This window comes from Opisthocomus hoazin, chromosome 6 (genome assembly GCF_030867145.1).
Source record: "Opisthocomus hoazin isolate bOpiHoa1 chromosome 6, bOpiHoa1.hap1, whole genome shotgun sequence".
Lineage (NCBI taxonomy): Eukaryota > Metazoa > Chordata > Aves > Opisthocomiformes > Opisthocomidae > Opisthocomus > Opisthocomus hoazin.
In genome coordinates, this window is record NC_134419.1 from 64872752 (window position 1) to 64900400 (window position 27649).

The window sequence follows — 27649 nt, forward strand, 5'->3', positions numbered from 1 at the left end:
TGACCTGTTCTTGGGGCAGGAGAACTGAACTGATTAACAAACCAGCAAAGCAAGGTTTGCTTTTCCGCAGTAACTTGCAAGTGTCTGTGCTCCTTTCCTGCTTACAGAGAAAAGCTAATCCTTTTTACTCACTTTTTTTTCTTTTCTTGCTTTTTTATTGCCTAGTCTGGAAAGGGGAGTGGAAAACAGGTGTGGCTCTGCTGAGATGCCTTGGTACCACTGCAGTGAGGTGTAAAGGCATGGAGAAACACTGAGAGCAAGGCATCTATCTGGGTGGTGTTCAGTGCTGCACAGAAAGCTCTGAAAGTGGGAATCCAGACTCTCTGGTTTCTCCTGTCCCTTTGCTGAATTTTTTCACTTGGAGACATCACCAGGCTGCCATTAAAAATTGCTGCCATCTTGCAGCACTGCAGACTGAGGTCTGGTCTGGGAGACAGAAGACACACTTTAGTGTGGCCAGGCTCACTGTGGATGTAGAGGGTGCTTGTTCAGAGGTGGGTGGTTCTGAGGAGATCTGCCGTGACCTGTTTCAAGCACCTGAGAGGGCTGGTCCCAGTGAGCAGAAGATCCCTGGATGGGCTTCTGCCTCCTGCCATCTCTCCTCAGCACAGTGCTCCTCTCTCCCTGAGCTCACTTAGTCCTTTACATATTAAAGGTGTGTTGACAGAGAAAGTGGTGGAGGGGAAATAACACAAACAGGCTTCGGCTAGGTAGCAGGAGATATTCACCAGATGTGCTGCTGGGCTATGTGACCCCTGTACAGCTGCCTGTCCTGGTTTCCTCTCCTGAAGTGCCACGTGCACAAAGCACCAGTCCAGGGGCTACCCTGCAAAACAAAAAAAAAAACAGTATCATGTGGAAGTGGGGAGAGAGGGGTCCAAGCTGCTAGTGTGCTGCCTAAGGCTCACTGAGGTAGCTCATCTCCTTTGAGTTACTCCCTGCTCCTGGCTGAGGAGCTGGCAGAGGACTCCGCAGGTTGGGCAGTCTGGCCCCTTACACGTCACAGGTAGTCCAAGGGTTCTTGTTTGGGAGAGCAGCTGACTCCTCTTCATACCTTTGTTGTGTCTTACAACTCTGGGCCTCACACTTAACTTGTAGGATGAAGAAGTTTTTGTGGAAGACTCGAGAAGGGTTGTGTGCATGTCCATCTGTCCTGCTGGCTCTGCAAAATGGCAGATGTGTGTGCTTGGAGGGGCAGGGGAGTGCCAGAGCTCAGAGGTGCCCATCCATGTGTCTCTCCATGGTGGAGCTGAGGACCCATCTGCCCCAGCCAAACCGCGCAGCTCTTGGTCCCAGTACTCAGACTGCAGGTGCTTCAACCTCTCGACCTGCACACAGGTGCAGAGTTGCTGCTGGGTTAGTTTGCAAGTAACCTTCCAAGGGTTAATGTATTGTGAGAAGGTTGCAAAGGGCTGAAGCCTGGAATCCCCTCGATCCCTTGCCTGGAGAAACACAAAGTCCAATAAGCCAGCACCCCTGGATTCGTGTTGGGGGGGATTAATTCATGCACTTGATGTTAAAGCTTGTCCGACAGGTTTGCACGGGGGGGCCATCGCTAGGGCTGGTTGGCCTCTCTAAATGGTTGCTAGGGCCCTGGCATCAAGGGCCAATGTAGCTGCCCACAGCCACGGTCACGGAGGGAATTACACAGCCACAAAGAAATTGTTATTCTACATAATCTGCTCTTTGGAGAGTGACTGTGGGGAAACAGGCTGGCCCCAGCATGCCGCCAGCTCTGTGATCATAGAAGCGTGCTGGCTGCAAAGATCGGCCAGGGCTCGCCTTCTGATCTGGGGACACCAGGGCTCGAGGCGCTAATCTGCTTTATCAGCGATTTCTCTCTCCTGACACAAAGGTGTTTACTTGTTTTAACATCTCCCAGGACTCTATTTCTCCTTTTGTGTGGTCTTTATTCCCCGACGAGGGCTTTAGCCCAGATTACAGACAGAATTAAGGCATTTGGCGATGTGCCTCAGAACTGTGTGATGCTGGATCAAGGAGCAGAAAGTAACAAAATAATGGGGGGAGATGCTGAGAGTGACCCCACTGCGGGATCCGTGCTGTCGGCTTTCAGGACCACTTCATTGTCCTGAGAACCAAGAGCCTGTTGGAGAGGGGTGGCCATGCCGCAGGGTTTGAAAAGCAGGTGCTTCAAGGTTTATTGTACCCAGCATTTTTGATGTAGAGGGTGTGAGGAGGAGGAAAAGGAGGGTTTGCAATAGGTGGGCATTTCAAGCAGCCTGGCAGATTGTCCCCTCCCTTCCCAAGAGTCTGCCACACCTGAGTGTTGCTGGGGCAGGTGGTGTAATACTGGGGACAGGCTGTGCCGTGTGCCTGATGCAATTTCATATGGCCCAGGGAAGGGGCTCAAGCCACATCTTACAGTCTGGCGGGGTGGGCCCTCACCAGGCACCATCCACCTGGTGAGCTGCTGGTTCTATGCGTGAACAAGCAGCAGAGTGATACGGCCACAAAGCATCTGGCTTAGAGCTCCATGGAGATCTTGCTTTTGCTCATTCACAGCAAGCAAGGAAATAAAAAGGAGAAGGCGGTCAACAAAAAAAAAGGTAGCCTTTGGAAAGTCATCTCCAGGGCAGCCCTGGGGTGGCTGCTCTTGACCTGTCATGCTCAGCCCCAGATACAGTGTTTGCAGTGTAACTGGAGGGAGTTGAGGGGAGCAGCCATGGCAGACTGGGTCAGGAGAGTCTGATTTGCCTGTGGGTCTGAGCTGTGTGTCAAAGATATGGGGAAATGCTCCAGTGGGCAATATTTTGAAGGATGGGATTGACCAGGTAAGTGGCTGTTGCAGATTGCCTGGAGTTTGACTAAGTTGAGAATTGTCTCCCATGGAAATGGAGCCCCATCATTCAGAGCACTGGTCACTGCTCCCAAGGAAAATGCTCCCGTTCTGCTAAGGGTCAGCTGTGCCTGTGCCTTGGCTCTTCCTCTTATCGCTGTGACTCCTGCTGGTCACCCTCCATGACAATTAGTGGCCCAACCAGTAGCAGAAGCTGGGGGAGGGAGAGGAAGACCGTGCAGGCTTTTGCATTCTGCTCAGTCACAGAAATGAGATCTAGGAAACTTCTGTGACACCATCTCTGCTCTGGTGTGCTGAATTCAAAGGACACTCTGCTCCAGATGACTCTTCCCCAATTGCGTTTCATTGCAGCGGTCAGCTGTTGACCTGTTTAGGGACTGACTTCCACCATGGAGCTGGAGTCCTTGATGTCTTCTACGAAACGCCCTCCCTTCTTCTTTCGTGTGGGTATGACACCTACATCCGCTACTGGGACATACGGACCAGCACCAGGTGAGCCTACCCTGCTGGCATCTGGGGCCTGCCTGAGGCTCCTGGGCTCTCCCTGTGCAGAGTCTGGCGACTCGCCTGCAGCTGAATTAGCTCCTTTGGGCAAGCTGGGCCTCAGCTCCAGTGGTGGAAGAGTGGAGGCTCAGCCCCGCTCCGGTTTGTGTTGCCCTTGCAGGAAATGCATCCAGGAGTGGGAAGAGCCCCATGACAGCGCCCTGTACTGCGTAAGGAGTGATAAGAACCATATGATTGCCAGCGGCTCTTCTTACTACGGCGTGGTGCGCCTCTGGGATAAGCGGCAGACTCGATGCCTGCAGGTGAGGGCTGGCTGGAGGTTCTCTGGCAGCCCAGTGCCCATGTCTCTTTGGAAGAAGAGAGAGCAGCTTCTGAGCTGTCTTTGAGGCGAGCCCACCATGGAGAACCTAACCTGTATGCAGGGAAAAGCCTGCTTTGCTCAGGTGTCTTGGCCTTTGAGTCTGTAACACCGGCTGGGGGCTTTGGGCTGATCTCTTCTTTGAAAGGTTGATTCTCCTTTTTTCTTGCAGAGCTTTCACCTGTCTTCACCCACCAGCAGCCCAGTGTACTGCCTCCGTTTCAGTACCACCCATCTGTACGCTGCCCTGGCATCAGCCCTGCATGTCCTCGACTTCACGGCCCCATGAAGGGCACTGCAGCTGCTTCTGGTCCCCCCAACTCAGCAGAGTTGACACTTGGCTCAGGGAATCGCAGGGCAGGAGAGGTGAGAATGGCCCCGAGGCTTCTGAAGGATTTTTTTGCCTGCCAGAAACCTGCAATGAAGAGTGCACAAAGGGCCAGACTTTCTCAACCTCACCTGCCTGTTAGTGGAAATAAGGCCGATTGTCCTTTACCCTTTTTATTTTGTGCAAATCAGGGTTTGTTTTAACAACTGTGGGTTTTTTCTTTTTTTTTTTTTTTTATTTTTCTTTTCCTGTGGATCCAGCATTTGAGGGGCAAGTTGAGCCGGGATGCCCTGTCAGCTGTGTGTGCTGGTCAGGCTGAGATCAGCCATGCTCTGAGCCATGTGAAGCAAGTCTAGGCTGTGTGTGGGGTGGACTGATTTGGTGGAAGGGAAATGTGCCTGGAGTGGGGCCCATCTTTCACCTGTGCTTGCTCTCCTGACAGCTGCTTGTGTTGTCCTTCACAGCCAAGAGCAAGAATTGAGCTAAAAGGCAGAGCCGGCCCTGCTTTCAGTGTGTGCCTCCCCAAGCTGGCCGTCAGGTCAGGCTGTGCACTTGGCAGGGCTGAAACAGTTGCGTTTTGCTAAATAAAACTCTGAAGGGAAACAAAAGAGACTGTTTGTTTTGTTTCAAGTTCCAAAGGGGCTGCGATGTTACCCGCTGATGGCAGAGGCCTAGCTGGGCGGAGGAGGTTGCGCCTATTTTCAGATGCTGTCTAGGTGTCTAATAGATGGATGTCTTTCCTTGGCTAGACCCTGTGACACTGCTGCATTGAAGGCAGTTCCTGGCATCTTGGATCTCATGTCATTTTTTCAAATAAGAATTCAAAAAGTAGGATCGGCAACTTGCTTGCTGCTGGCATAATGAAGCAGCAAACCGGACTAGTGCAAACACCAAGGCCTTGATGTGATTTACTGGGTTTGTGTAGGCACATGGAGGTGGGCTCTGCTCCTGTTTGTGTCAGCCTCTGAACCCGAGCTGGGTCTCGGAACAACCATAGCTTTCAGCGTGCTCTGTGCTCTCTGGGTGAATGCAGATGTCTGTGGATGAACGTGCTGTGGGTGAATGGAGTGGTGTCTGGGGTCTGGCCTTCCTTGGGGAAGGAGGTGCGCGAATCCTGCTTGGCTGCGAGTTTGAGTATCCTGGACAGGTAAAGCAGAGGTTTTGTATCTCAAAGTGGGAGCACCTCTAGAGCAAAGCACCTGGCATGGTGCTTTGTTGGAACTTAATAGGTAATTTCCAGTGTCAGGAGGCTGTTCTCTGCTTGTGATCTGCAAAAATTGGAAGAGGGTGTTTGCTGGAGCCCCTGCCTGAGCAGGGAGGGAGTGGAACCAACCAACTCCTCGCCTGCGTGAAGGGAGCCCTCCATTCCCAGTGGATGGAAGACAACAGCTCAGGGTGCAAGTAAAAGCACGGCTTTACTGCAGGATCACATTCTCACAAGCATCTTTCCAGCACAGCTCCCTGTCACAGTTCCTGATCTGTGCCAGTTCCTCTGCTGCCACTCATGCCTGCTTGCTGCCGGCTCCCGTGTAGCTACTGTGGTGCCACATATTCTCCATAAGTGCCAGAGTTGATGTCTAAGTGCCCCAAGCAACGATCTGCTACAAAAAGATGCCATGGCTGGAACAATGTTCCACCAGCTCAGAGCTGTAGATCCCAGAGACTGCTAGCCCAAGAGAATGATTCTGGGGGACCTCTGGGTTACTGGTAACGCTGAGCTGTTGCCGAAAAGATGGTGCTTTGCATCAGGCATTGCTAAATACTGCTGCTGTGCTGCTTGGAGCACGTTGGGCTCTGCCTGTGAGGAGAGCTTTATGTAAGTGATTAGGCATGAGATAGAAGACTGGAGAGACATCTGGCAGAGCTTGAGAGCCTGTTTTTCTTGGGTGCTGGTGTGTTACAGGTCCTTTAATGAAATTGAGAGGGAGGGAAGGATGGAGATACTCGATGTCTCTGGCAGTGTCCCCAGGGAGAGGCTGTGAAGGAACCGGAGTAACTGTGGGGTCGAAGGAGAAGTTCTTCATTACACTGGGACTTGGGCAAGGCCCAGAATAGGAATGAGCACATCAGCTGGGCGGGTGAACAAGTGTCACCAGTGCAAGAGGTTCCTCCCATGACAGAGCTGCCTGCAGCGCTGTTGCTGCCAGTCCTGCCAGTTCTTTTCTGCAGCCCACGTTGGTGGGTCCTGCACTTGTGTACCTGCTTTTAGGTTCTTCCTGGCTGAAGCCTGGAGCAGAGCTGCAGCCCCATGGTGGTTCCAGCGCTGGTGGGTAGAAGGATGCACCCTCACATCTTGGATGATGTTGGGGAGTGGCAAAGCTGCAAGTGGGGCTGGCGCACTGGCTCTGATGAGCTCTGCCAGTCGCTGGTGTCTCCGTTGTCTCCCAGCAGCAAGGCTCTAACTGGGAATGCCACTCAGGCTCCAAGGAGTTTTCCTGGTTTGAAAGCAGCCCTCATCAGGGGAGCTACGCTGGGGGCCCGTGACCAGCTCACTTAAAAGTAGGGTTTGTTTGGGTAGGGGCTGTTCAGAGATGAACTGGGATGGAGGGACACGCAGAAATTGTAAGCAGAGGGATGGCTGGTGTGGGGTAGAGACAGCAGCTGGCTGGAGGGCGAGTTGCTGAGGCAGCACAGCTGGGGCTGTCCCTGTGCATGGGGCGCTGTCTGTGCAGCGGGGTTTGTGACGGGCAGTGTTTATGCCCTCGGGAAGGGATCTCCCACTGCTACTCCTGAGCTGGCCAGCGGCCCCTGTCACTGCGTGCCCCTCCGTGCCATGCAAATGAAGGCAGCTGCGTTTCCGTTCCGGCGCTCTGCACGGCCGCCTGCGTTCTGCACGTCATGCTGCGCGTGGCTGGCAGTAAGGAAGCAGTTGGGTGTCCCCCTCTTCACCCTGTTTCACAGGCTGTGCCCATTCAACTCTAAGTGTTGATGCTGTTTGCAGAGATACCGGAGTCGCCAGAGCATCCTTCTACCTGCACGGAGGACCTTGCACGACAGCACAGGGGGGAGTTGCTTCCAAGCCCATCCCAGGCAGGTAAGGGGTGCCAGGAGGGAGTTCTTGTTTTCCACATGTTACTGCCTTCAGCAATGGTGGCAGACAGAGGGAATGCCCAAGGGGAACTACCCAGCTTTCATGTCGATTCTGCCCATGGAGGATGGGGAGAGGCTGCTGGCTGTAGAGGCAGCGCACCTCCTTGGTGTGCTGCAGCTTCTCACAACTCATAGATGGATCATAAATGTCTGCATAAATCGACCACCCTGCCATCTCCCTGGGCCTACAAAGATTCCTCCAAGCGGCATTATTAACAACAGGACTAATTTTTATTAGGAAAGGCAAAATAAATACCATGAAGCTGTGCCAGAGAGCTGCCTCAGCCTCTAATCAGCCACTGCCTACTGGGTCTTACAGTCACCATCCCCATTGTTGGCTGCCTTGATCTTCTTCAGCTCCTTCTGCAGCTGCTCTTCTGCAGCCAAGATCTCCTTCGGCTTCTGGTACTGTAGGACAGAGAGAAATGCCCTTAGCACTCCTGTTCAGCCTCTGCTCCGAGCAGACCAACTGCAACCAGGCGCTGCCAGTGCAGCTGGGGCCCTCCTGCCAAGGGAGGCCTTTCTGTTATCAGCTGCCTCCGAAGCCTGTTTGGAGAGGTGGTGCCATCACGCTAGGGACATTTGCCGAGGATCTGGAGTGTTTTTGACAGTGCAAGTAAAACTTTCCAGTTGGATGTGGAGTCCTGGCCCCTGTCAACCCCTCTGGAATATCCTGGTAAGCTGTGTCGTGCAGATCCCTGGTGTGCTCGCTGACTGTATGCTCACAGGTGTGTCATATATATATATATTTGAAAAAATGCATTTTTTTAAAAGATAGACAGAGAAGGAAGAATTGCAATTCCTCTGTTCTCCCCTTGGAGCCCCCTCGTCCAGCTGCAGTTCAGTGGTGGATGCAGGTGCTTTTGGGCAAGGGCTTGGCCTGTAGCAAACAGAGGCTCAGAAGGACTCAAGGTGCTCCTCTTGGCCTGTTTCCTCTGCATGTGGACACCCAGCTCTGCTGTGAGGTCTCCCTTGGAGAGGATGCTCTCTGGGTAGCTGACTGCTACATTTAAGAAGATGAGAACCTGCGGCTCAAAAGCATCTGTCTGCCTCTGTCTGCTCCTTGCAACAAGAAGTGCCCATTTTGCTAGTCTCTCACTTCTTCCACCGTGTTGCATGGAAGCGTGTTCTTTCCATGTGTCCTCTCCAACACAAAGCAGTGATATTTTGTTTTTATTGCTATTATTTTTTAGACTGTGAGACGTAGTGCAGCAGGTCCTTTGACTCTTAACACATGCTCTGAGGCAAGAAAAACTTGCTGTCACTGAGCGTGGAGGCTTGCTCAGGCCTGCGGGATGGGACACATGAAAAACAGGGCATAATGGACACTCTTCCACCTGCAAGTCACCTTGAGCAGCAAGCAGGGCCCCTCCTGCGACCTGGGCAGTCCTGGCTAGTGTCAGCGTGCCAGTGTAATCTGAAACTCCCACTGACTGTGTGACAGGGAAGGGGGCTCACCAGTGACCCTCAGCAGATCTCCCTGCTCTGCCTCATTTCCCCACGTGTAAGAATTTTAACTTCTTTGTGGTCGTAAAGGGAAGGGCAAAGTGCTGTTCTGCATGGCGAGAACCTCACCGTGATGATCAGGGTGTTGTTGGCGTGGGTGAAGCTCAGGGCAGCTGCATCCAAGGGGAGCTGGTATCGATCCAGGTCAGGAATAGAGAATTTTTTGTAGTACCTGCAAATTAGAGAGGAGACAGAAATCAGGAATGTGGGGTTCCTATCCCCCCACTAGCAGTGCTGAGCTACAGAGTGCTGTCCTACAAGGTGCAGATGAGGACAACAGACCTCTCAGGGTTGGCAGGAGGATGCTGTGCCATGTTGTGTGCCTGTTGGTGCGCCCAGGCTGGCAGGAGCACTGGAACCAAACCTCCAAACTGGAAATCAGAGCTGGCAAAGTCCTGAAGGGCTCTGGGGTGTGAGAGCAGGCTTGGTCCCTCCAGCTTGCCCTTAGGTAGTGCCAGACATGGTTAGGGACAGAGTACTCAGCCCTACCAAGAGGTGTCCCTTGTCTTTGTCCCTGCTCATGGCCTCTCATTCCCTCCAAGTACCAGCTCCCATCAGCTCTTGTCAAGACAGCTGTCAAAGCCCTCGTTCCCCGTGACTGACCTTCCTGAGTGATGCACCATTTTGCATTGCAGCCTTCCTAAAACCATCTTTTTGGCCTCTTGCTGTGCTTCCTAGATCACCTCCTGCTTTGGTAGCACAGTGCTGCTCGGGCACACGCCTGGGCACAGAGCTCCAGGTGTAGCTGCCCACAGCCACCTGAGCCTTGGCTCTGCAGCGTCTCCATGCAGGCCCCATGGTGGCTGTGGTGCTCCTCTGTGCTCCTGGCTCCCTTGGCTGCTCTTTCAAAAGTCTCTATCCCAGTTTCTGCAGTCACATCTCACATCCAAGCACACAGAGAGATTTTTGCCAGCTCCCTATGCAGCCTGTGTCTCTCCACCAACCAGACCTTGGGCTTTGCTCAGTATGAAGGAAGGGAGATATGTTTTGGGTAGAATTGGAGTGGTTAGAAGCTGTCTAAGCAGCTGAGAGACTTCCTAAGGCTCCAGACCAGAACCTTCTAGTCCTGTCTGTGTTTGCCCGAGACCTTTCTTCCTTGGCATGGCTTGCCCTGCATCTGTTGCTTCTCTCTGGGGCTGCACCAGATACACTAGTTGGTGGTCCTATGCCCACACAGAAGCATGACTGGGTTCTTAGTCTCTTCCAGCACTCTTGTGGGCAATCCTCCCCAAGTAATTGGCCTGCAGCTGGTACTGAGGTGCCCAAAGCAGAGCAGGAACAGGCAGCAGCTACTGTCATGCCGTGAGGGGTTCTTCTCCATTCAGCTGGCTGTGTGTGAGGCTTGGCCTCTCTAGCTACCTCTGCCCAAATTGCAGTTTATTTTCCAAGTCACGGTGAAAACAGCTACAAAGGGCAAATGGCTCTCCTGGTGCAGTGGGAGGAATGTATGCAACTTGTTACCGCAGGGCTCAAACCGTTCTGTGTTGTCACTGCTGTCGGTATTTGGAAAAGGTGGCAGACATGGATAATAAGGGAGATGTCAAAGGTTAAACAGCAGAGATTAGATGAACACAAAGACATGTTAAGGAAGTGTTAACTTCTTACCGATTAGACAAAAAAAAAAGCAGTACACAGAAGAAACCCACTGTTTCAAAGGGCCTTGGGAGTCGTCAATGAAACTGCAGCATTCTGCTGCCCCAGGACTAAGGAGAAGGAGAGAAGAATGACTTTGGCTGGCCTCAAACTAAAATCTGTGACAAGATCAAAGGAAACCAGATCTGCCTCGCCACCCCCTCCTCCTCCTAACATTACCACTGCCTCTCGCTACAATAATTGAATCAGGTTTGGCGTTTGGAGGTGGCTTTCTGGGTTTGTTTTTAGAGTTTAGTTTAATGGATTTATTTTACAGCAAGAGGTTTTAAGCAAATTCCACTTGAGCAGCCCTTGCCGTGGCCAGAGGGAACTGGGGTGACTGGTGGAAGTGAAGATCTCCTGTCTGGGCTAGAGAGGCAGCTGGTGGGCGGTCATCCCTGCTGAGGCAGGCACATTCTCTGCCCTCGCCTCTCACCCCATGGCCAAGGGCAGTATTGCACTCTGAGCCAGGGTCCCGGCCTGAGATCCACAGCGTGTAAGTGAAGTCACCTCTTATTTTCCTGCTGGAAACTCACTTTTTGTCAGCCTGTAGGGAAAACTGCTACTGGTATGCTAAGAATTTAGAGCTGAGCTACTCAGTAGCGACTTGGCAACCCATCCCGTTGCTTGTGCCTCTGGCTGGCGGTCAGCACAGCTCTGCTGCTCAGAAGCAGTGTGGCTGACTTCCAAGGGCTGGAGAAGCTCCGAGGCTTCCTTTCTCTCCCGTAGCGATGTGCTCTCTCTGTGGACTCCACGCCTTTGTTGCTATCTTGGAATTAGTTGCTGAGTGGTGCCTTGCCCTGGCCGGGACCCAGGAGAAATGATATAAGATATCCTGGAGCCGGTACTAAGTGTTCTGGTGCTGGAGTTTGTCCCTGCTCCCTACTGACAGCAAAGTCGTTCTTGTCCCCAGTGAGGCAACTTTCAGCTTTAATTCCAAAAGCCCTTAACTATCATATGCAGACTGTGAGCCGCTGTCAGGTGCTTCAACTCTCTCTGACAGTAGCCTACGACTGTGTAGGGGGACTCTACTGTTTTCCTGCGAGTGGTACAAAAAAGCTTAAAGTCAGGTAGGGCATGGGTGACGCCTCAATGGTACATTACAACCTTACAGCACCTACGCAGGCAAGGAAGCTCCCACATACATGCTACCGTAGCATTGGGAGTAGATAAGCCTGTCTGTGACAGTATGCGGTTGGACTTAGGCTCACATACTCCCTTCCTGTCCTAGCTCCATGTGTATCCATGCGTGGCTGATGGGAATCTCATTCATCTTTGCTATATGTCCCTACAAAAGTGCCACTCTTCTCCTGTGAATGCCTCTGCGTGCATTTAGGCCAGCATCTTCCTGAATTAGAGCTGTAACTGCGTCCTGTTTCCATGGGGTAGACTCCCCCTTTTTCCTGTCTAGCCTCCTCCTGCTTTTGAGCGTCCAGGTGTGCTCATATGCAGAGCTCAAGCACCCCCTCGCCACGGCCTCTGATGTGGTAAACCCTTGCCTGAAGACTGGCGGGCTCTACCATCTGAAAGCAGAAACGGCGCCATCTGGAGCAGTTCTTTGCCAACAGCACCACCTACAGCCAGCCGCAAAGAGCGGCTCAGAGAGGGCACACTGGGAAACGCCAGGCTGGTTCTCACCCGTGAATCTGAGTCTTCTCTGTCTGCAGCAATGCTGTGGAGGCAAGGCAAGCCGAGGGCAGTCCGCCCAGCTTTCCATACTGCTGTATTATCCCAGTTTGTAAATAGCTTTCACTTATCTTCCAATATCCTCCCTTGTTCTCCTAATACTCGCTCCTTGCTATCTCTTCACAATACTACTGCTCATCCTGGCTTATCTCACTGAGGCTGTAAAACGCTCTGGGGCACAGTGTGTCTCATTCCATGACAGATGCCATGTACTGACACAGTATAAGATGAGGCTTAAAAGCCTTTTCTTTCTTTTCCTCCCATCTCAAATTTTTTACAGCAGAATATTGTGGTGCTTCCTTTCCAGAGTCAGTCTGCCTTTTTTTCTTGCTACCTCCAGATCACGTCACTGGCATTGTGACCACAGGACACGCTTACGCAGGGAGATCTGTCTGTTTGGGTGCCCAGCACTTTGCTGTACCTGTTGAATCCTGCAGGCCCACGCATTCTGAGATACAATGACTAGACCAAAGTATCACGTCAGAGCGAGAAGGTGGGATGCTCTAGCTTCAAAAGGTCTGCAAGAGTTTTACTTTAGGGAGCAGAATTTGACAGGGAAAGAACAGAGCAAACACCATGCTAGTGGAATTGTAAGATAAGTTTGCAAAGGCTAGTGCAGAGCTTGAGAGGCTTTACCATAAATGTGTCTGGGGCAATTGGGAGCGGAAGCACAGCTGGAGACACACAGCTGCGAGGTGGGGCCCCTCAGCCCTTGCACGCTCAGGATAGAAGGCAAGAGAGGACAATCGCCCTGTGCAATCACTAGCCTGCCCTCCGTGCCAGCCCACCCCGAGGGACTGCCAGCACTAGCAGTGCTGTCCTTACTGACTTCTTGTTGGTGGTCCGGATGACACAGCAGCGCTGCTCCTTCTCCACGGAGACGCTGTAGACCTCCTTGGGGTAGGGCAGGTTACGGATCCGCCACTGGAAGCTGGTCAGGGTATCCTTCCTCATGAAGACAGGCTACAGCAAACAAGTACCTTTAGCAAGGCCTCTCCAGATGTCTCCTCTCCTCCCTGCCCCCTTCTTCCTGTGCTACCTCTAGAGGCTCCACCTGGGAGTAGCTGCTCTTTCACAGTGGAACATTAGGAAGTAACTCAAGAAACTGCCTGAGCATCACTTTCCTAATGCTAGCACTGCTCTGCCTTTACCTGGGGCACTGCCTGCCCTGCTTGTAGAGGCTGAAAGTGTTCATCAAGGGAGTCTTGCAGTACAGGGTTACATGGAAACCGGGCCTCTTCCTCACAGGCAACCAAATACTGAGCTCTGCCTACCCTAGAGACCTGCTGGATTCAGCCCTGGCTCTGCTGTGCAGGGCTGTGGTTGTGTTTCAGGTCTGTAGAAAAGATGATGCAAGACTAAAACCGCTGCCCCCTAAGTTAGCGGGACATGAAGATGAAACAGGCCCTGCTGTGTTCAGGAGAGGCTGCTGTGCACTGCCTGTGTCGGCCTTTCACTGTCATCGCTTCTGCTTTCCATCCGCTGACTTGTCCTGGCACTGGCCTTCCTTTCAGGCTACTTTTTCAGAAGCCACAATAGCAGTTGGCCAACACAACAGTATGGTTTCTCTACTTAAGGAAACTACAGATCTGTTAAAGACTCCAAAATAACCTAAGCTGTGCCTTCTTTCTACCCAGCCCTGCACCTTTGGGATGATTTGTAGCAGAGTGCTGGGCACGTGAGGCTGACTCTTGGGGCTATGAGTGATCTGTGGTCTACTAACTACTTCTGCAAGCACAAGACTAAGTAGTTTTAGGTGCAGTGGTGCTTGCAGACCCTTACGTACATTGGAGCTGCTTTCCTTTATGAGCTCGGATTCCAGCACTCCCAGGAGCGGCGAGGTTGGCTCTCCCACTTCAACCTGCCACTTGCCGGAGCCCCCAAGGGTGTTCTTCTCTCGCCATTTTCTACCTGTGGAAGGGAGCAGAAGGGTTTTCATTATTCTGCTCTATAAGAACTCCAGCAAATGACTGCTAAAGCTGCCCAGCACACTAAGATGATATGAACATACAAATATTAATTCCGGTCCTTTCCACTTTGGTGTGAGTGGATCTGTTAGCTGGCCTATATCTGAATTCGGAAATTCTGTACCAAGTACCTCTCTTTTTTTGCTACTTGGTGCTGAAGCCATGGTGGGGTTGCAACAGGTGCTATGCTGCAGCTGATGTGGTTTTGGACAAGAGCCATAACCAACACCCTGTTGTTTGCAGTTGCAGAAGCCACCAAAAAGCATATTTCACCCCAGCATGTGCTACAGACTTGGTGTCTGGCTCCACAAGACAGCAATCCCATTTAGTCCGTCGGAGCCTGTTGTGGCAGATGAGCTGTTTGGGAGAGATCCTGGGACAAAGGAAGGTCTGCTACGCCACGGAAGTCAGAGAACCCTGGGCCCAAACTGAACCATGCTTATGTCCCTACATAACTCAGCCACAGGCATGCTTATGTCCCAGAATATTTAGGGGCAAGTTGCTCCTGACCGGGTGGTCCCTCTCAACACCCCGTCCTGTGAGTCCGGCTGTGCAGGCTGCAGTTCTGCCTCGGCCCACGTCTGCTGGGGCCGGCCGAGCGCACCACTTACTCACTAACTGACCGGTCTTCACCTCGTACTCTTCGGCCATCTCCTTCCCATCCTCGAACAGGTAGTGGATCTTCCGCTTCCCTAGAGGCAAGGCAGGGGGTGAGGGGAAACGGGAAGACACCGGGGCCTGGGGACCCGTCCCGCTGCCTGCGGCCGCGTCCCCCCGCTGCCGGCCCAGTGGCCTTTCCTGCGGCCCCGTCCCCCCGCCCGCTCGCTCGCTGCGGGGTCGCCCCGAAACACGTCGCGGAGGGGGGGTGGGGAAGAGGGGGGTATCTCGTCTCGCCGCCCCCGTTACCGTCCTGCACCAGCGCCGTCTTGCTGGCAGCCCGCAGCCTCTCCAGCCAGCTCGGCACCGCCATGGAGGCCGGGCCCCGTCGCCACGGCAACACGGACACTCCCGGCGGCCACCCGGAAGCACTTCCCTCCGCCCCGGCCCGTGGGTGAGAGCGGCCCGGCCGCCGGGCCCTGCCCCGGGGCCCATTACCCCCCCCGCGCCTAGCCTGGCTTGGGGGGCCTTTCCCTCCTCGGGACTGGGATCCCGGGGGACCCCCCGGCTGCTCCCGCGCTGGGGTGTAGGGCCCTGGCCCTCCTGCTGCCCCTCATCGGGCTGGGCCGCGGCGGGGCCTGGGCTGGGTCCCCGCAGCGAGGTTTCGGGCGTTGTTCGCTGCCCCCGGGGGAAGCCGGCGGGCTGGGCTGGGGCCGTGGGAGCCTTGGCGGCCGGAGGAGGCTGGCGAGGCAGGCTTGGTCCCTGGCGGGCCTGTCTGGGTTCAGATGAGGTAAAGCACTACAGAGGGACGTGCTCGTCCAAGTCCCGCGGAGGGCTCGGGCGCCTGGAAGCTGGGGAGGTGTTGGGATGGATGTTTTCTGTGTCTAATAGAAAATATTACTGTCATCAGAGGTCTTTTTTGGTCAAAACGTCCTGAAAACAGAAACGTTTCTATGAAGCAGAGTTTTAGAAATATAGCAGGGTTTCTTCTCCCCTGAAACCGAACCGTTCCTGGTGGGAGCAGGGACTTGAGTCCAGCTCTGGGTGGGTCTTTCAGAGGGGTCTGTTTAGCACCTGGGTGAGAAGGCGACTGCGGGGAGAAGACGCGGCCCAGTGGGACCACTTTCAGCTAAACGTGACAGGTTTGTGCTTTTTTGCTTGTGGGAAACCTCGAGTCAAAGCACGGAGTGCTGCACGAAGAGGAAACCCTCGTGTTGGTGTCAGCGCGATGCCGCAGCCGGGGAAGGGGCTGTTGGCATGGATGGCGATTTGGGGTCTGCTGGGGCTACGGAAAGCCAGACTTGCTGATAGCCTGGGCCAGTAGTTAAAGCTCCAAAGGTCGCTTTTGCAAGGTTTGTGATGGTAAAGCTACAGCTGTAACTGTATTGGGCTTGGCTAGTTAATCTTTGCTAATCTGCTGTTTCCAGCTGAAGCTGGGTTGGGGCTTTTCCTCCTGTGGCTGTCTGAAATGCTTAGTGTTGATCATCTGCTTCATCTCTGCTCGTTGGTGACAGGATTTCAGTCCTGGCAGGAGAGGCATTTCCTCTCCTTCATGGGAATGTGCTTAAGAAATGTTGGGGAAATGAAGTTGCTTCTGTTGGCTGAGTAGGAAGGAGCTCCAAAATGTTAAAGTAGTTGAATACTTTCTACTATAAGAACAGAGCTTTAGTGGTTTCTAAGGTATTCAAGCAGGGTCTTCTCAAGTGGCTTTTTGGTGGTTTCTAACTTTGATATTTCTGACCTTGTGGGCTACAATTCTTGTTTGCAGGTGCGTTCCTCAGAGTGAGCATTTCTGGAAGGCAACAACAGAAAAAAAACCCCAAACAATAAAAAAACAAAGACAGCAATCAAAATGAGTGAATCATAAGTTGTTGTGATTCTGTAATGTTGTTCTAAGCAACCTTCCTCTTTCTTATTGGTATTCAGCAGTTGCAGCTAAACTTCTCATCAGGCCTATGGAGGCACGAGGGATTGTCAAAGCCTTTCCCAAGAGAAAGAAGGTGAGGGATGACTCGGGGAAAAGCATCCCTCCGAAGATCCCAAAAGAGGAGGGAACAGAGATACCTGAGGGTAAGTCCTACGTGCCCATGACATGGAATATACTGCTCCTACCCCAGCTTGTTAACTGGGGGTGCTGTTGCCCCAAAGGCTTTTTCTGGCCCCAAAGTGTGTTTTCTGTAGAGGTCATGGCCAGGTTGCTTTGATGTGTCCAGCTGGTGCCCCCCAAAGAATGCCTGCCACTGTTGGTGCCATCAAGTCCTGCGTAAAATATGTTGCCCAGGTGGCTTGGGACAGTTTCTCTTGTCGCTGAGTTCCTGCGCCTGTGTTTTCCTCAGCAGAGTGGATGAAACCAGTCACCGCCTACGTGTTGCAAGCCGGCATCGGCCAAGCCAGGGTGGAGATCTTCCACAAGCAGATTGTCCAGAATGGGGGTGTTGTACACAGCCAGCTCTCCTCAGAGGTGACGCACGTCATTGTGGCTGAAGACATGGACTGTGATCGGGCCTTTCGGCTCCTTAAATTGGCCAAGCTGCCTTCAGGGTTGCAGCTAGTGAAGGCATCCTGGCTAAGTGCTTGCATCAGAGACCAGAAGCTGCTGAGTACTGCTGGCTACAGTGTCTTTATCCCTCGCAGGTATGCAAAGACCACGCTGTCATTCCTCCCTACAGCGCTGTTGTCCTAAACTGAACAGCACTAAAATTTGACCTCTGCTCAAGATCTCGGACTGCAACTCCTTGCAGCTCTAATCACTTGCTACAGGTGCTACAGGTGCTAATCCATCAGTGATAACAAGGAGATTTCTTTTAAAAGTGCTGAGGATTAAATGCTGTTTCTTACTTATTGCAGATGAAAAGTAGAGAGAGAATGGACAACTAGGCACAAGAGGAAATAAGGAATGGAGTAGCAGGTAGCCACAGGTCAGGATCAAAATGTTTTGGCCAAGTTTTGGAGAAAGAGTCTAAGAGGGAGGTAGGTAGGAGTGGAAGTTGCAGGTCAGCAAGGTGGATGGAAATGGGGGAATTGAGCCAAAACCACGGTAATTAATCTGTGATCTGAGAGTAAAATTCATATGGGTTGTTTGCTCCATCCCAAAACATGCAGAAGGTTTTCTCAATCAAACTTTTGGAGGCTGAGAAGTCCTCCTTCTCCTATACTAAGGCATCTGATCCATGACAGGTGCCTGGAGGAGGGAGAACTGAAGAAGGAGAAGCACCAACTCCTGGGCAGTGAAGAGATCCAACCCCCAGCAGAGGAGGGAGCAGTGAAACCAAATGCTGAAGCACAGCTGGAGAATTCCTTGCAGCGAGGGCTGGGTACCCTTGGGCAGCAGCAGCTGGCTGAGGTGAGGCTTCCCCCACAGGCCCTTCTCCATGTGAACAGGTCCTGCATGCTGCTTTTCCTGGCTAAGAGCATCTCTGCAGGGATACAATGCCAGATTTTTCTCACCAAATGTGGAAGGCATTTGGATGTTTCAGTGGGTTGTTGCTGGCACATTTGGGCTGTGGACATGGGTAATGCTTCTCTTTGTCCCTTTTAGGTGTTAAAAGTAGAAAAAACACCCCTCCACCCTAAATTCCTGTTCCTGTCAGTACATTTCCAGCTGAAGCATTCCTGGTGCTCTGATCAGGCCCAGGCTCACTCTGGTGATCGTGTTTCCCCTGCCTCCTTTTGAGGAATATTCCCTGGCTGAGAATATCTCCCTTTCAGGAAGCTGTCTCTGATATTTCATCCCGTGTTCCTGCCTGAGCCGTACTGACCCATTCTCCACTCGTTGGCAAGCACCCTGTTCAGACACATGTGCAGCGGATCAAGTTGCCACTGGAACGATTATGGTGGTGTGCTTAAAATATCTGTGTTGGGTTATTAGTGGCCTCTGCTATGAGTCAGCTTCTCCAACCTGCTGATAGCTTTCTCTGTATTTTTGCTCAAGTTTGCTGAATTCTTTTTGGGCATTGGCATCATTCAAATCTATCAGTAGCAAAGTAAACCCAGACCTCTTACAGCAGCAGCTGCCTTGTAATGCTGGTATCTGTTTTCCAACACAGTCCCAAATTTTGTTTCACAAAACCTTGTAGATACTCCCTAACTGGCAGCCCACTGAGGGCTCCTTTGTTTTAGGCTTTCTCTAGAATATGTGTGAGGGGGGATCTTTTCTCCCCAGACTTACTACCCAGTGTGCTATAGACAGAGTTGGCTGCTTCTTCACTGCATCATCTTTGCAGTTACCCCATCTTTGCTGTTTCTTGTAACTCCAATTTAGTGGCAATCATTATTAACAAATCTCACCCTTAACGGGAGAAAGGAGCTTTTGTGCTGTTACGGATCCTGTGGCATCTGCCCTGCTTTCTGCTCGCGTTTACTTTGGGTGGTCAGACAGCTGCTAGAGTCTGAAGCCTTATTGCCTTTTTTCTTATAAATCCCCTCAAGTAATGAGATTTCCTGTTAGTCTGTGCACAAAAGCAATATTTGTAGACACTTGAGTAAAATCCCTTGTCCCAAGCTTAGGACTATGTGAGTTTGGGGAGGAGAGGAGAACGCATGGGATGTGCTTTAAAGACAGTACCAACTGCTTTTAAGGCCCAGCTACAATGGTAAAGCTGAAATCTCAGCTTAGAAGCAGCCTCCATTTAAGCAGAGAGTCTTTTCTAGCTTTTGGGGGGGTTGTTTTTTCTCTAGGAGATGAGGAGTGTGCCAGTGTTTCATCCTGAACAAGGGCTGCACTGGGAGTTCTGCATTTGGATATGAACTCCTGTGAGCAAACCCTGCTACCAGTCAGACTGCAGCAACCACTCTGTGACTGGCATTTGGACACAGTAGTTTTCTGCAAAGCAGCCTTTGCAAGTGGTACCAGTTATTCACCGGCTGAACCCAGGGGCTGTTTCCCCAGGCTGCCTGCCTCCCTCTCCAGTGGCGTATTGCCTCAGCTACTGGGCTTCAGCTGCTATCCTGGCTCCTGTGCTGTGCTCCAGACAAACCATGTGCGTCCCAGTCTGACCCAGCTCTCACAAGTCAGCTGCTGTAGGATCCTGGAGTGTATTAGAAGCTCGCGGGACTGATTGGTTTTGCACATATGGTTAGAAAGACTCCACCAGCTTTGTTGGCGAAGGGTAGAGAGTCCGGGATTTATGTGTTGTTTCATCTATGTGACACTGCTGGCCGAGAGGATGGGAATTGCATGCTCCAGTGCAGAGATTTTTTGCGTTGTGCTTGGATAACGTGCTCCTTAAATGCTTTTAAGGGGCTTACTAAATGATCTGAACACTCTGAGGCTTTGCTGCCCTTAGAGGGAACAGTGTCTTAAGGGAGTTGCGTTTCAAGGATTTCAAGGCGAATAAAACTGCTTTAGTCTATCAAATCCCCATTCTGACCTAGTTTTCAGAGTTACAAAACAAGATTGCAAAAAGGAAACTTCCTGCCTCTTCTGCCTAAAGACTTCAGCTCTGTAGCTTGCAGGAATCGTGTCTCCAGACCTCCTTAGTCAGCAGAACCAGAGGTTGTAAGGACATGGCTCTGACTTAGGCTGGCGCTCTGCAGAAACTCGTAACAGCACTTGTGTGCCACGTGTAATTGCTGTACTGATCCCAAACTGCCCTGTGCCTTTCAGGATTACTTCCACAGCACAGGAGCTGCTGGATCTTCGTGGACTCCCGTGTTAATACATAAAGGAGAGAGGGGGACCCCAGTGAGCAGAGCGGTCTACAAAGCCTCTGTGCGGCTTCCCACTTCTATCCCCTTTTGTTCCTTACCTGAAGCCAAGGCTCATTGTTTCTTAAGTCCACACAGAGGCATCCTAATGCTGAGGGTATCAGCAAATGTATACATTGGTTCTTTCTTCTGTCACTGAGGAATGTGGAGTCCTTTGTGTCATTCCTTCCTCCCCCTTTTCTCTTGCAGATAGCCATGGGGAAAATGGGTGTGTGTGTGTGTGGTAATTTACTACCCTGTTAAGTTTTTGTGTCTGTAACGTGAAAACAGAGTTCAGTATGTGTATCTCCTGTCATCTGCATCATGGGGTGGAAGGTGCAGAGTCTGAATGTGAGAGATGTGTCTGTGCAGCCATCAGACCAGCGAAACATTTCCCAGTGGGAGCAGGGGGTCAGGATCTGCCCCAGCCAGGGATTTCAGCATTGTCATACGACCCTGCTGGCAGCAGTTGCTCGCTTAACCAGCATCTTACCTCAGTTAGGTCTTGGGCTTGGCTATTAGAGATACATGTGTGCTTGGATCACAGGTGGACAGCAGTCTCTAGTCTTCTGTGCTTTGTGAGGTGCGCACATTGATTCAACGAATGCATGTGTAGCTTGGGGCACGAAGAGCTACGGTGTGCGTATAACCAACAGCTTCTGGAGATGGCAATCTGAGCACTGCAGCGCTCTGACTTCATGCTCTCAGGAGCAGCCTGTGCCAAGGGGACATATGTGAGATGTGCACTTATTCTCACATAGCTGCTTTTCTACCTGTCCCTAAAGAAAGTCTCTGCTGATGAAGACAGTGAAGGAGAAGATGCTAGTGTCACCCAGGGAGATCTGGAAGCATTGATTTCTGGCCGCTACCCGGTGAAATCATCAGAAGAGACTAATGACATCTCTTCCGCTGTGGTCCAGCCTGCAAGCAAGTGGGTTTGTGCCCATTCCTCCAACAGCAAGAAGGAGAATCACAACCAGTGCATCACAGAGAAGCTAGAAGTGCTGGCAAAGGCCTACTCTGTCCAGGGGGACAAGTGGAGAGCTCTGGGCTACTCCAAAGCCATCAATGCACTGAAGAGCTACCACAAACCAGTCACATCCTACCAGGTAAAACACCTTCCTGGGGTGGTGGAGCAGGGAGATAGACCCAATATCCTAGCTCTGTTACGAACCAGATTCCTTTCTCTTTCTGTACGTGGAATAGCTTATCTATCTTCAGGCTTTGGGAATTCCTTCCTGTGGGAGGGTTTTGGTGGAAGTTGTGTAGCAAGTGTGAGATTTATTTATTGACCACCTGCGGTGTTTTCAGATGAGCAGAAAAGGGGAGTCTGAGTCTTTTAGGGACAGATCTGAGCACCCATAAGGTAAGTGCCTTCTCCAGGCTCAATGCAGGGACATTTTCACCTTCCTCTTGGGCATCAGCAACTGCTGCCATTGGAGATAACGTATAAAACTAACTGGATCTAGGCCTGATTGGCTGTGACAGTCCAGCCATTCAGTGTGTTAGTGTTTCAGTCCTGTTCTGCATGCATGTCCTTTTCCACTTGGCATTGAATCGATGTAGCCTATGTAAGCCTGGCCTAGAGAAGAGAGCAGCAGTCAGAATTAGTCCTGCAACTTACCAGTCACTCATCAAATGGCTAATCAGGCTCTGAGTGGGTTGCAGCTCCCCAGCTTGTCTGTAGCCTTCACTTTTCCAGTAGTGGCTCTGGTTTCTTGCTAGGAAGCCTGTAAAATCCCTGGGATTGGGAAGCGAATGGCAGAGAAGATCCTGGAGATCATAGAGAGTGGACATCTGCGCAAGCTGGATCACATCAGCGAGAGTGTTCCTGTGCTGGAGTTGTTTTCCAACATCTGGGGAGCAGGAGTGAAGACGGCTCAGATGTGGTACCAGCAGGTAAGTTTGGTGCCTTACACAAGAGGTTCTTAGACTAGGGTTTGAAGACTGCTGCTGGGTGCAGGAGAATTTCTTTCACAAATAGTTTCCAGTTGCTAGTATCCACGGATGGGATTTGAGTCTGGAGTTACTGGAGGAGCTGTGAAGCTGTGTCCCGTTGTGGGTATGTTTGAGGATGATGGAGTGCACCCGGCTGAGACCTGAGTTTAGGTGGAGGATAGGCAACAGACACATGCAATAGGAGGAGCAGGGGACACACTGCCTGTTCCGTTAGCATTGCTGCTTGGAGCTCATCTCACACTGTTCACTGCAGTGGCACTGCTAAGAGCCAGGCTTGAGCCAGTATGTCTTGGCCATGAAAGCTCCTGATCCAGTTGCTGGCCTGTTGGCCCAGCTGGCTCCTGTAGCTGTCAGAGCAGCTGTCCACCTTGTCTGGCAGTTGTAAAAAAGAGGTGAAAGTAGATGTGCCAACATGAGCAACCCAGGCCACTGGGTGTGTTCCTTCTTTAAAAACAATTTGTTTCCTGAACACAGAGCTAAGCCTAGTTTCCTGTAGTGTTTGATTTGTGCCTGGATTCTTTGCTGTCTTAAAAATACGGTTGTCTGCACACTGTAGGCTTTCCCTCATTGGGGTATTTTGGGTGTTGTTCCTTTACCTGCATCACTTGTTTTCCTTCAAGCTGTAGGAACACAGTGCCTTAATAAAGTAGCCTCTGTCAGGTTTAGTTAAGATTCATAGTCATTGTGGGGTGGAGATTAGAGGTGTGTGTGAGTAGTGGGATTGCCTAAATCCGTCCTTTTAGGAACCTGGCCCTAAGTGATCTCTGTGTGTTATCTCAGAAGCTGTGACTCGCCTGGACTTGAGACAAATTAAATGCAATCTCCCCAAATCTTCGTTGAAAGTGTTTAAAGAGCAAAGTCTCGGTAGATCTTTGAATATCATCACATGGTCTGCACTAGGGTTTCCGGACACTGGATGATATCCGCACCAAGGCGACTCTCACCAGCCAGCAAGCTGTGGGGCTGAAGCACTACACGGATTTCTTGGAGCGCATGCCTCGGGAGGAAGCTGCAGAAATAGAACAGACCGTGAGTAGCTTGGCCCTGGGCGCTCGGAGTGGAGTAACTCCTGGGACCTGACAGGAGGGTGCATGCTGTGGAAGTGTTCGTCACTGTTATAGCTGAGCTCTTCAGCCTCTCCTCTGAGCAGGGTCAGTGCTTGTGGGACCCTTTTTGGGCCTGGGCACACAAGGCACCTACTTTGCCCCTTAGGAAAGTTCAGTCTGAGTGCCTGGCAAGGAGGAGGATGCTTCACGGGTGTCAATTGTACACACTGCTTTGAAAAAGGCTGCATGTAGCATGGTGGGAGGAGTACGTTTGCAGCTCATCTTTCCTGGCTCTCATCTTCTCTGAGATGTCTGCTTTCAGTCGAGGCCCCTGAGCCTCCATGGTTCTGCTTCTCCAAAGGAAACTGTGAGCACCCTGTGAGCTGGTTGTCAGTGGAGAGACCACGCACAGATATCCTTGCTGGAAGCAAAGGGGATCCGGATTGCAGATGGGTGCTGCTCGCTCTAGTAAAACATGCCACTCCAGGATTACGGGGTGCTAAGCCCACGTACCCTAATGTGAGCAGAGAGCTTGGGGGACACACCATCATTGCTACCCCTGTGCTCTCTGATCACCATGGAAGCAGCAGCCAGCGTGACCCTGTCACTCGGCTACAGGGCCTGGCCACGAAGAATGCACTCCTGCCAGGCTCCTGCTGGGTTGTCAGTCCCGTGTGCTGGATTAGCCATTTCTGTGGTGAGTGGTCCCTTTCCCAGGCAGGCTGGGTCGAGGAGCTGGTGCTTGGGGGTGGGTCTATTGTTATCTTGATGGGATTACTGTGCTCCCCTCCGTACACACGAACACACCTCTGATCCAGGCCCAGGAGAGAGAACGAGGGATTAGTCACTGTCTGTGCTGCCTGTCACAGTGAGATCTGAGGAGCTTTTAGGCTCTCGGGTGAGGCTGGGAGTTTTCTAGAAATCTTCATTTAAAGCCAGAAGGGGGGCAAGGACACCAGAGGAGGGCTTGCTCCGCATGAGAAAGGCTTGTGGCTTCTTGGAGCACCTCTGGGGCAAAGGTTAATGGGTTTATCTCTTACTAATGAAGGATGATCCCCAAGAGTGACAAGGGGCTGTGGGCATGGACACTGCCTTCCTGAACCCCAGCCTCTGTGATGGCCTCGTCACTGGGAATTGCTGAGCCCCTAATTATTTGCTGCCAGCAGGGTGATTGGCACAATCAGACCAAGAATACTTTATTCCTGTCCAAGGACCTGGTAGCCTTTCTTAAGCATTTAATGAATGAAGCCATCAGAATTAGCTCTGTCTGCACAAAACAGGAGCTGGGGTCCAGCCTGGAGGTGCCTGCATTAGGGGAAGTTCTGATTACATGTGTCTGATTGCTGGCAGCAGCATGTTGGCATCCGTTTGGTCTAAAACACGGCAACATTTGTGGTTTTTCTGGGTCAGGAAGCCCAGCTCTCCTGCAAAGGCAGAGCTCCTGGCAGGAGTGGGCTCCAAGGGACACTTGCAGATTTTCTGATGTCTTGGGTCCTGCTGGGGAGACTCTCCATAAGCCCGTCTCTGCTTCTGAAACAGGACCTGCGACCATCCCTCATTGAACTGGTTCTCTTGTGAGCAGAACTGGTGAGCTTTGCTCTTCTGGCCTGCAGGAGAGCTGAAAAACCTCTTCTCTCCTGCTGTCTCGGAAACCGAAGGCTCTGACAGGTTGTGGTGTACTTTGTCTCCTCAGCATTGCTGCATCTTCCTGCTTGTCCCAACCCAGCTCCAGCCCAGTGTCCCCAGGAGCTGATGACTGATGGTAGCGCCACGTAAATCATTGTGTTGTGTGGCAATGTGCTGGGCATTTGCAGGGCTGGCTGAGGCCACCCTGGCTCACGTGGCTCCTGACAGCAGGCCAGCCTCCGTCGTGGGCCAGTTTGCCATGCCTGCCAAGTATCAGCTCTGTATGGAGACCCTGGAGATGCAGGACAGGCCGCAAATCAGGCACAAGATCCTTTGCTGTCTTGATGGAAGGGGCATGAAGAGGCTTGTCTCTGACTCCTCATCCCTCTCTCTCTTCTTGGAGGTCAGACAAGCTGCCCTGGCCCTGAAGCCTGGGCTCGTGTGTGTGGCGTGTGGCTCCTACCGTCGGGGGAAGCCCACCTGTGGAGACGTGGATGTGCTGGTCACTCACCCAGATGGGCAGTCTCACCGTGGGGTGTTCGGCAAGCTGCTTGACAGCCTCCACAGGAGTGGTAAGAGTGCTGGCACACGGTGCTCAAAGCTGTTCTTAACGTGGCCAGGCTGAGGAGGTAGTGAGGTGAATAGCATTCATTAAAGGGGAGGCAATTGCTTTTCCCAAGGACAGGACATCTTGTAAGTCCTTAGAGTACTGCTGCTGGTCCTGGCCCTGCTCCAGTAGCAGCTCTGCAGCCAGAGTTAAGGAGGGAGTACTGCTGCAGCTCAGCATGGCTTCTCCTGTCTGCGTGAGGCTGCCAGGGCTGAGGCTGGGTTTTGCTTGGGGTCCCACAGTACATTATGAGACACCTCAGCTGCTGTATGGACAGTGGGGAGTTCGGAGTGGGGCTGTCAGTCTCTGTCATTCAGCATTTCTCTGGCTGTTCCCTCTCCCCAGGCTTCCTTACGGATGACCTGGTGACTCAGGAGGACAACGGTGACCAGAAGAAGTACCTGGGGGTGTGCTGCCTCCCCGGGCCAGCCCGCCGTCACCGCCGTCTTGACATCATTGTGGTGCCTTACAGTGAGTTTGCCTGCGCCCTGCTCTACTTCACCGGCTCGGCTCACTTCAACCGCTCCATGCGGGCCCTGGCCAAGACCAAGGGCATGAGCCTCTCGGAGCACGCCCTGAGCTCAGCTGTGGTGCGAGGCCCTGGAGGCGTCAAGGTGGCATCTGGCCATACTCTGCCCACCCCTACAGAGAGAGATATCTTCATCCAGCTGGGGCTGCCTTACCGGGAGCCCTCAGAACGGGACTGGTGACACCCAGTTGTCACCCAGCACCCTGGGCCCGCTGCCGTGCTGCTGTTTTGAAAGGTGCTGGTTTCCCCCATGGTGCTCTGTGGTGACTGCAAACTGAGGAACATATCCCAGCAAACGGGGGCTGCTGGCAAGCACAGGGCCCTGCTGCTGGCAGAGCTGTGTGGCTTCACCCAGCAGAGGCCGTGGGCTGGAACCACACTGGAAGCGCTGCCCGATGCCATGGGCAGCACCTGGCTACCAGGAGGGCTTGCTGTCTGTCAGCTACCCTGGCCCTGCTCTCCCTGGGGGAGCTTCGGAAGGCTGGGCTGCAGGGCCTTGTGATCCAGCCCCTCCCAGTGCTTGGGAACGGGTGCAGTGTGATGTGTCTGTGCACAGACACCCGAAAGTCTCTGCCCCGAGCTGTGTGTGAAGGCAGCCAGGGTCTGTCTTGGCCCTGGAACACACCTTCCCCCTCTTCACTACTACTAGCAGTTGCTGCTGTGGAAAGAATGAATGGTCTCCCTGTGCTGCTGCTGTGTCCTTCCTCCATCTGAGCTCACTCGTGTCCTCTGGTGGGTCTCGCTGCAGGGGGCCAGGCTGCTGCGACTGCCACCAGCTTCCCCCGGTGCCAGGTAAAATGTGAAGGAGGCATAGGCACCTGATGCTGTGCCTGCTTGCTCTGAGCCTGTCGTGTGCTGAGAGTCCTCCAGTGCAGAGAGCAGATCCCCCTGCTCTGGCCCTGAGGGCTCCTTTCCTCTCAGTCCCCGAGAGGAGAGGAGCTGGAGACTTCAGGGAGCTGTGCTTGGGGAGGACTTGAATGTAAATGCACCGAATGTAACCCAGCAGGGATGTGTGTGTGTGCGTAGGAGGCATGGAGAGAAACACGAGGAGATAGTTTCTGATTTGGGTGAAGCAAAGCTTTCCCATTTTGTAGGTGTGGATCTTTGTAGGTGTAAGTCTTTGATCAGAGAAGGTGTGTGTACATGTGGCTGGCCCTGTCAGTTCCATGGGAGTGAATTTTATTTCTCAGGAAACCTCGGTGGTTTTTATATTCTGCAGATGAATTTCCCAGAGAGCTGCACTGCTCTGTCTCTGTTGTGGGTGTTGCAGTGGTTCCTCCTGGCAGAGGTGCTGCTCAGTGGCACTGGCCTGGGAAGGCCATGGTGGGCGTTTCTGTGCCAGAACCCCAGGGCTCCCTCCAGCCGGTCTCTGGGCCTGGCCTGGCCTCCCCCTCCCGTGACTTGTAGGGTACCCGGCCAGCCCCGCTCTGCCGTGTCTCTCACGCAGTGACAAGCGGCGCGTTTGCTGCCAGGGCAGGCACCAGGGCGTGAAGCCTGGTGGGTTTGCACAGTTTCTTGCTGCATCAGCCATGACTGCTGGGCACCAGCAGTGGGGCTGGGGTGTTTGCTGGGCACAGCTGGACCCCAGCAGTGTCGTTTGTCAGCCCAGCCTTTCTCCTGAACACCTGATGGAAAAGAATGTCTCCTGGTATGTTTTGATGCTTTGAAGTTTGAAGTACAATAAATCCCTTCTCTCTTTTTTTCCTTGGCA

The 27649-nt window shown here is 52.5% G+C and overlaps 3 protein-coding genes across 7 annotated transcripts in view; 2 read left to right on the forward strand and 1 right to left on the reverse strand.

Moving 5' to 3' along the window:
- Positions 1 to 4616, forward strand: part of FBXW4 (F-box and WD repeat domain containing 4) — a 62698-nt gene extending 58082 nt beyond the window's left edge. Inside the window, exons 7-9 of the mRNA XM_075423589.1 lie at positions 3170 to 3310; positions 3483 to 3624; positions 3853 to 4616. Coding sequence (XP_075279704.1) covers positions 3170 to 3310; positions 3483 to 3624; positions 3853 to 3969 — 400 coding nt within the window. The 3' untranslated portion in view covers positions 3970 to 4616. The remainder of the gene's footprint in view (positions 1 to 3169; positions 3311 to 3482; positions 3625 to 3852) is intronic.
- On the reverse strand, positions 710 to 14904 carry DPCD (deleted in primary ciliary dyskinesia homolog (mouse)). 2 transcript variants are annotated; one of them, XM_075423592.1, is made up of 6 exons: positions 14796 to 14904; positions 14501 to 14581; positions 13709 to 13833; positions 12752 to 12885; positions 8674 to 8776; positions 710 to 826 (listed from the first exon to the last, which is right to left on the reverse strand). In XM_075423592.1, the coding sequence occupies exons 1-6, from the start codon at positions 14857 to 14859 to the stop codon at positions 725 to 727; spliced, it is 609 nt and encodes a 202-aa protein (XP_075279707.1). In that variant the 5' UTR covers positions 14860 to 14904; the 3' UTR covers positions 710 to 724. The 2 variants fall into 2 exon arrangements, with proteins under 2 accessions (XP_075279707.1, XP_075279706.1); XM_075423591.1 differs by lacking the exon at positions 710 to 826 and adding an exon at positions 7308 to 7506.
- POLL (DNA polymerase lambda) lies at positions 6971 to 27649 on the forward strand. 4 transcript variants are annotated; one of them, XM_075423585.1, is made up of 9 exons: positions 6971 to 7042; positions 16413 to 16556; positions 16823 to 17120; positions 17664 to 17829; positions 20957 to 21280; positions 21897 to 22070; positions 23031 to 23159; positions 25206 to 25374; positions 25755 to 27649. In XM_075423585.1, the coding sequence occupies exons 2-9, from the start codon at positions 16442 to 16444 to the stop codon at positions 26117 to 26119; spliced, it is 1740 nt and encodes a 579-aa protein (XP_075279700.1). In that variant the 5' UTR covers positions 6971 to 7042; positions 16413 to 16441; the 3' UTR covers positions 26120 to 27649. The 4 variants fall into 4 exon arrangements, with proteins under 4 accessions (XP_075279700.1, XP_075279701.1, XP_075279703.1 ...); XM_075423586.1 differs by lacking the exon at positions 6971 to 7042 and adding an exon at positions 14901 to 15276; XM_075423588.1 differs by lacking the exon at positions 6971 to 7042 and adding an exon at positions 14901 to 15276 and having other exon boundaries at positions 16826 to 17120.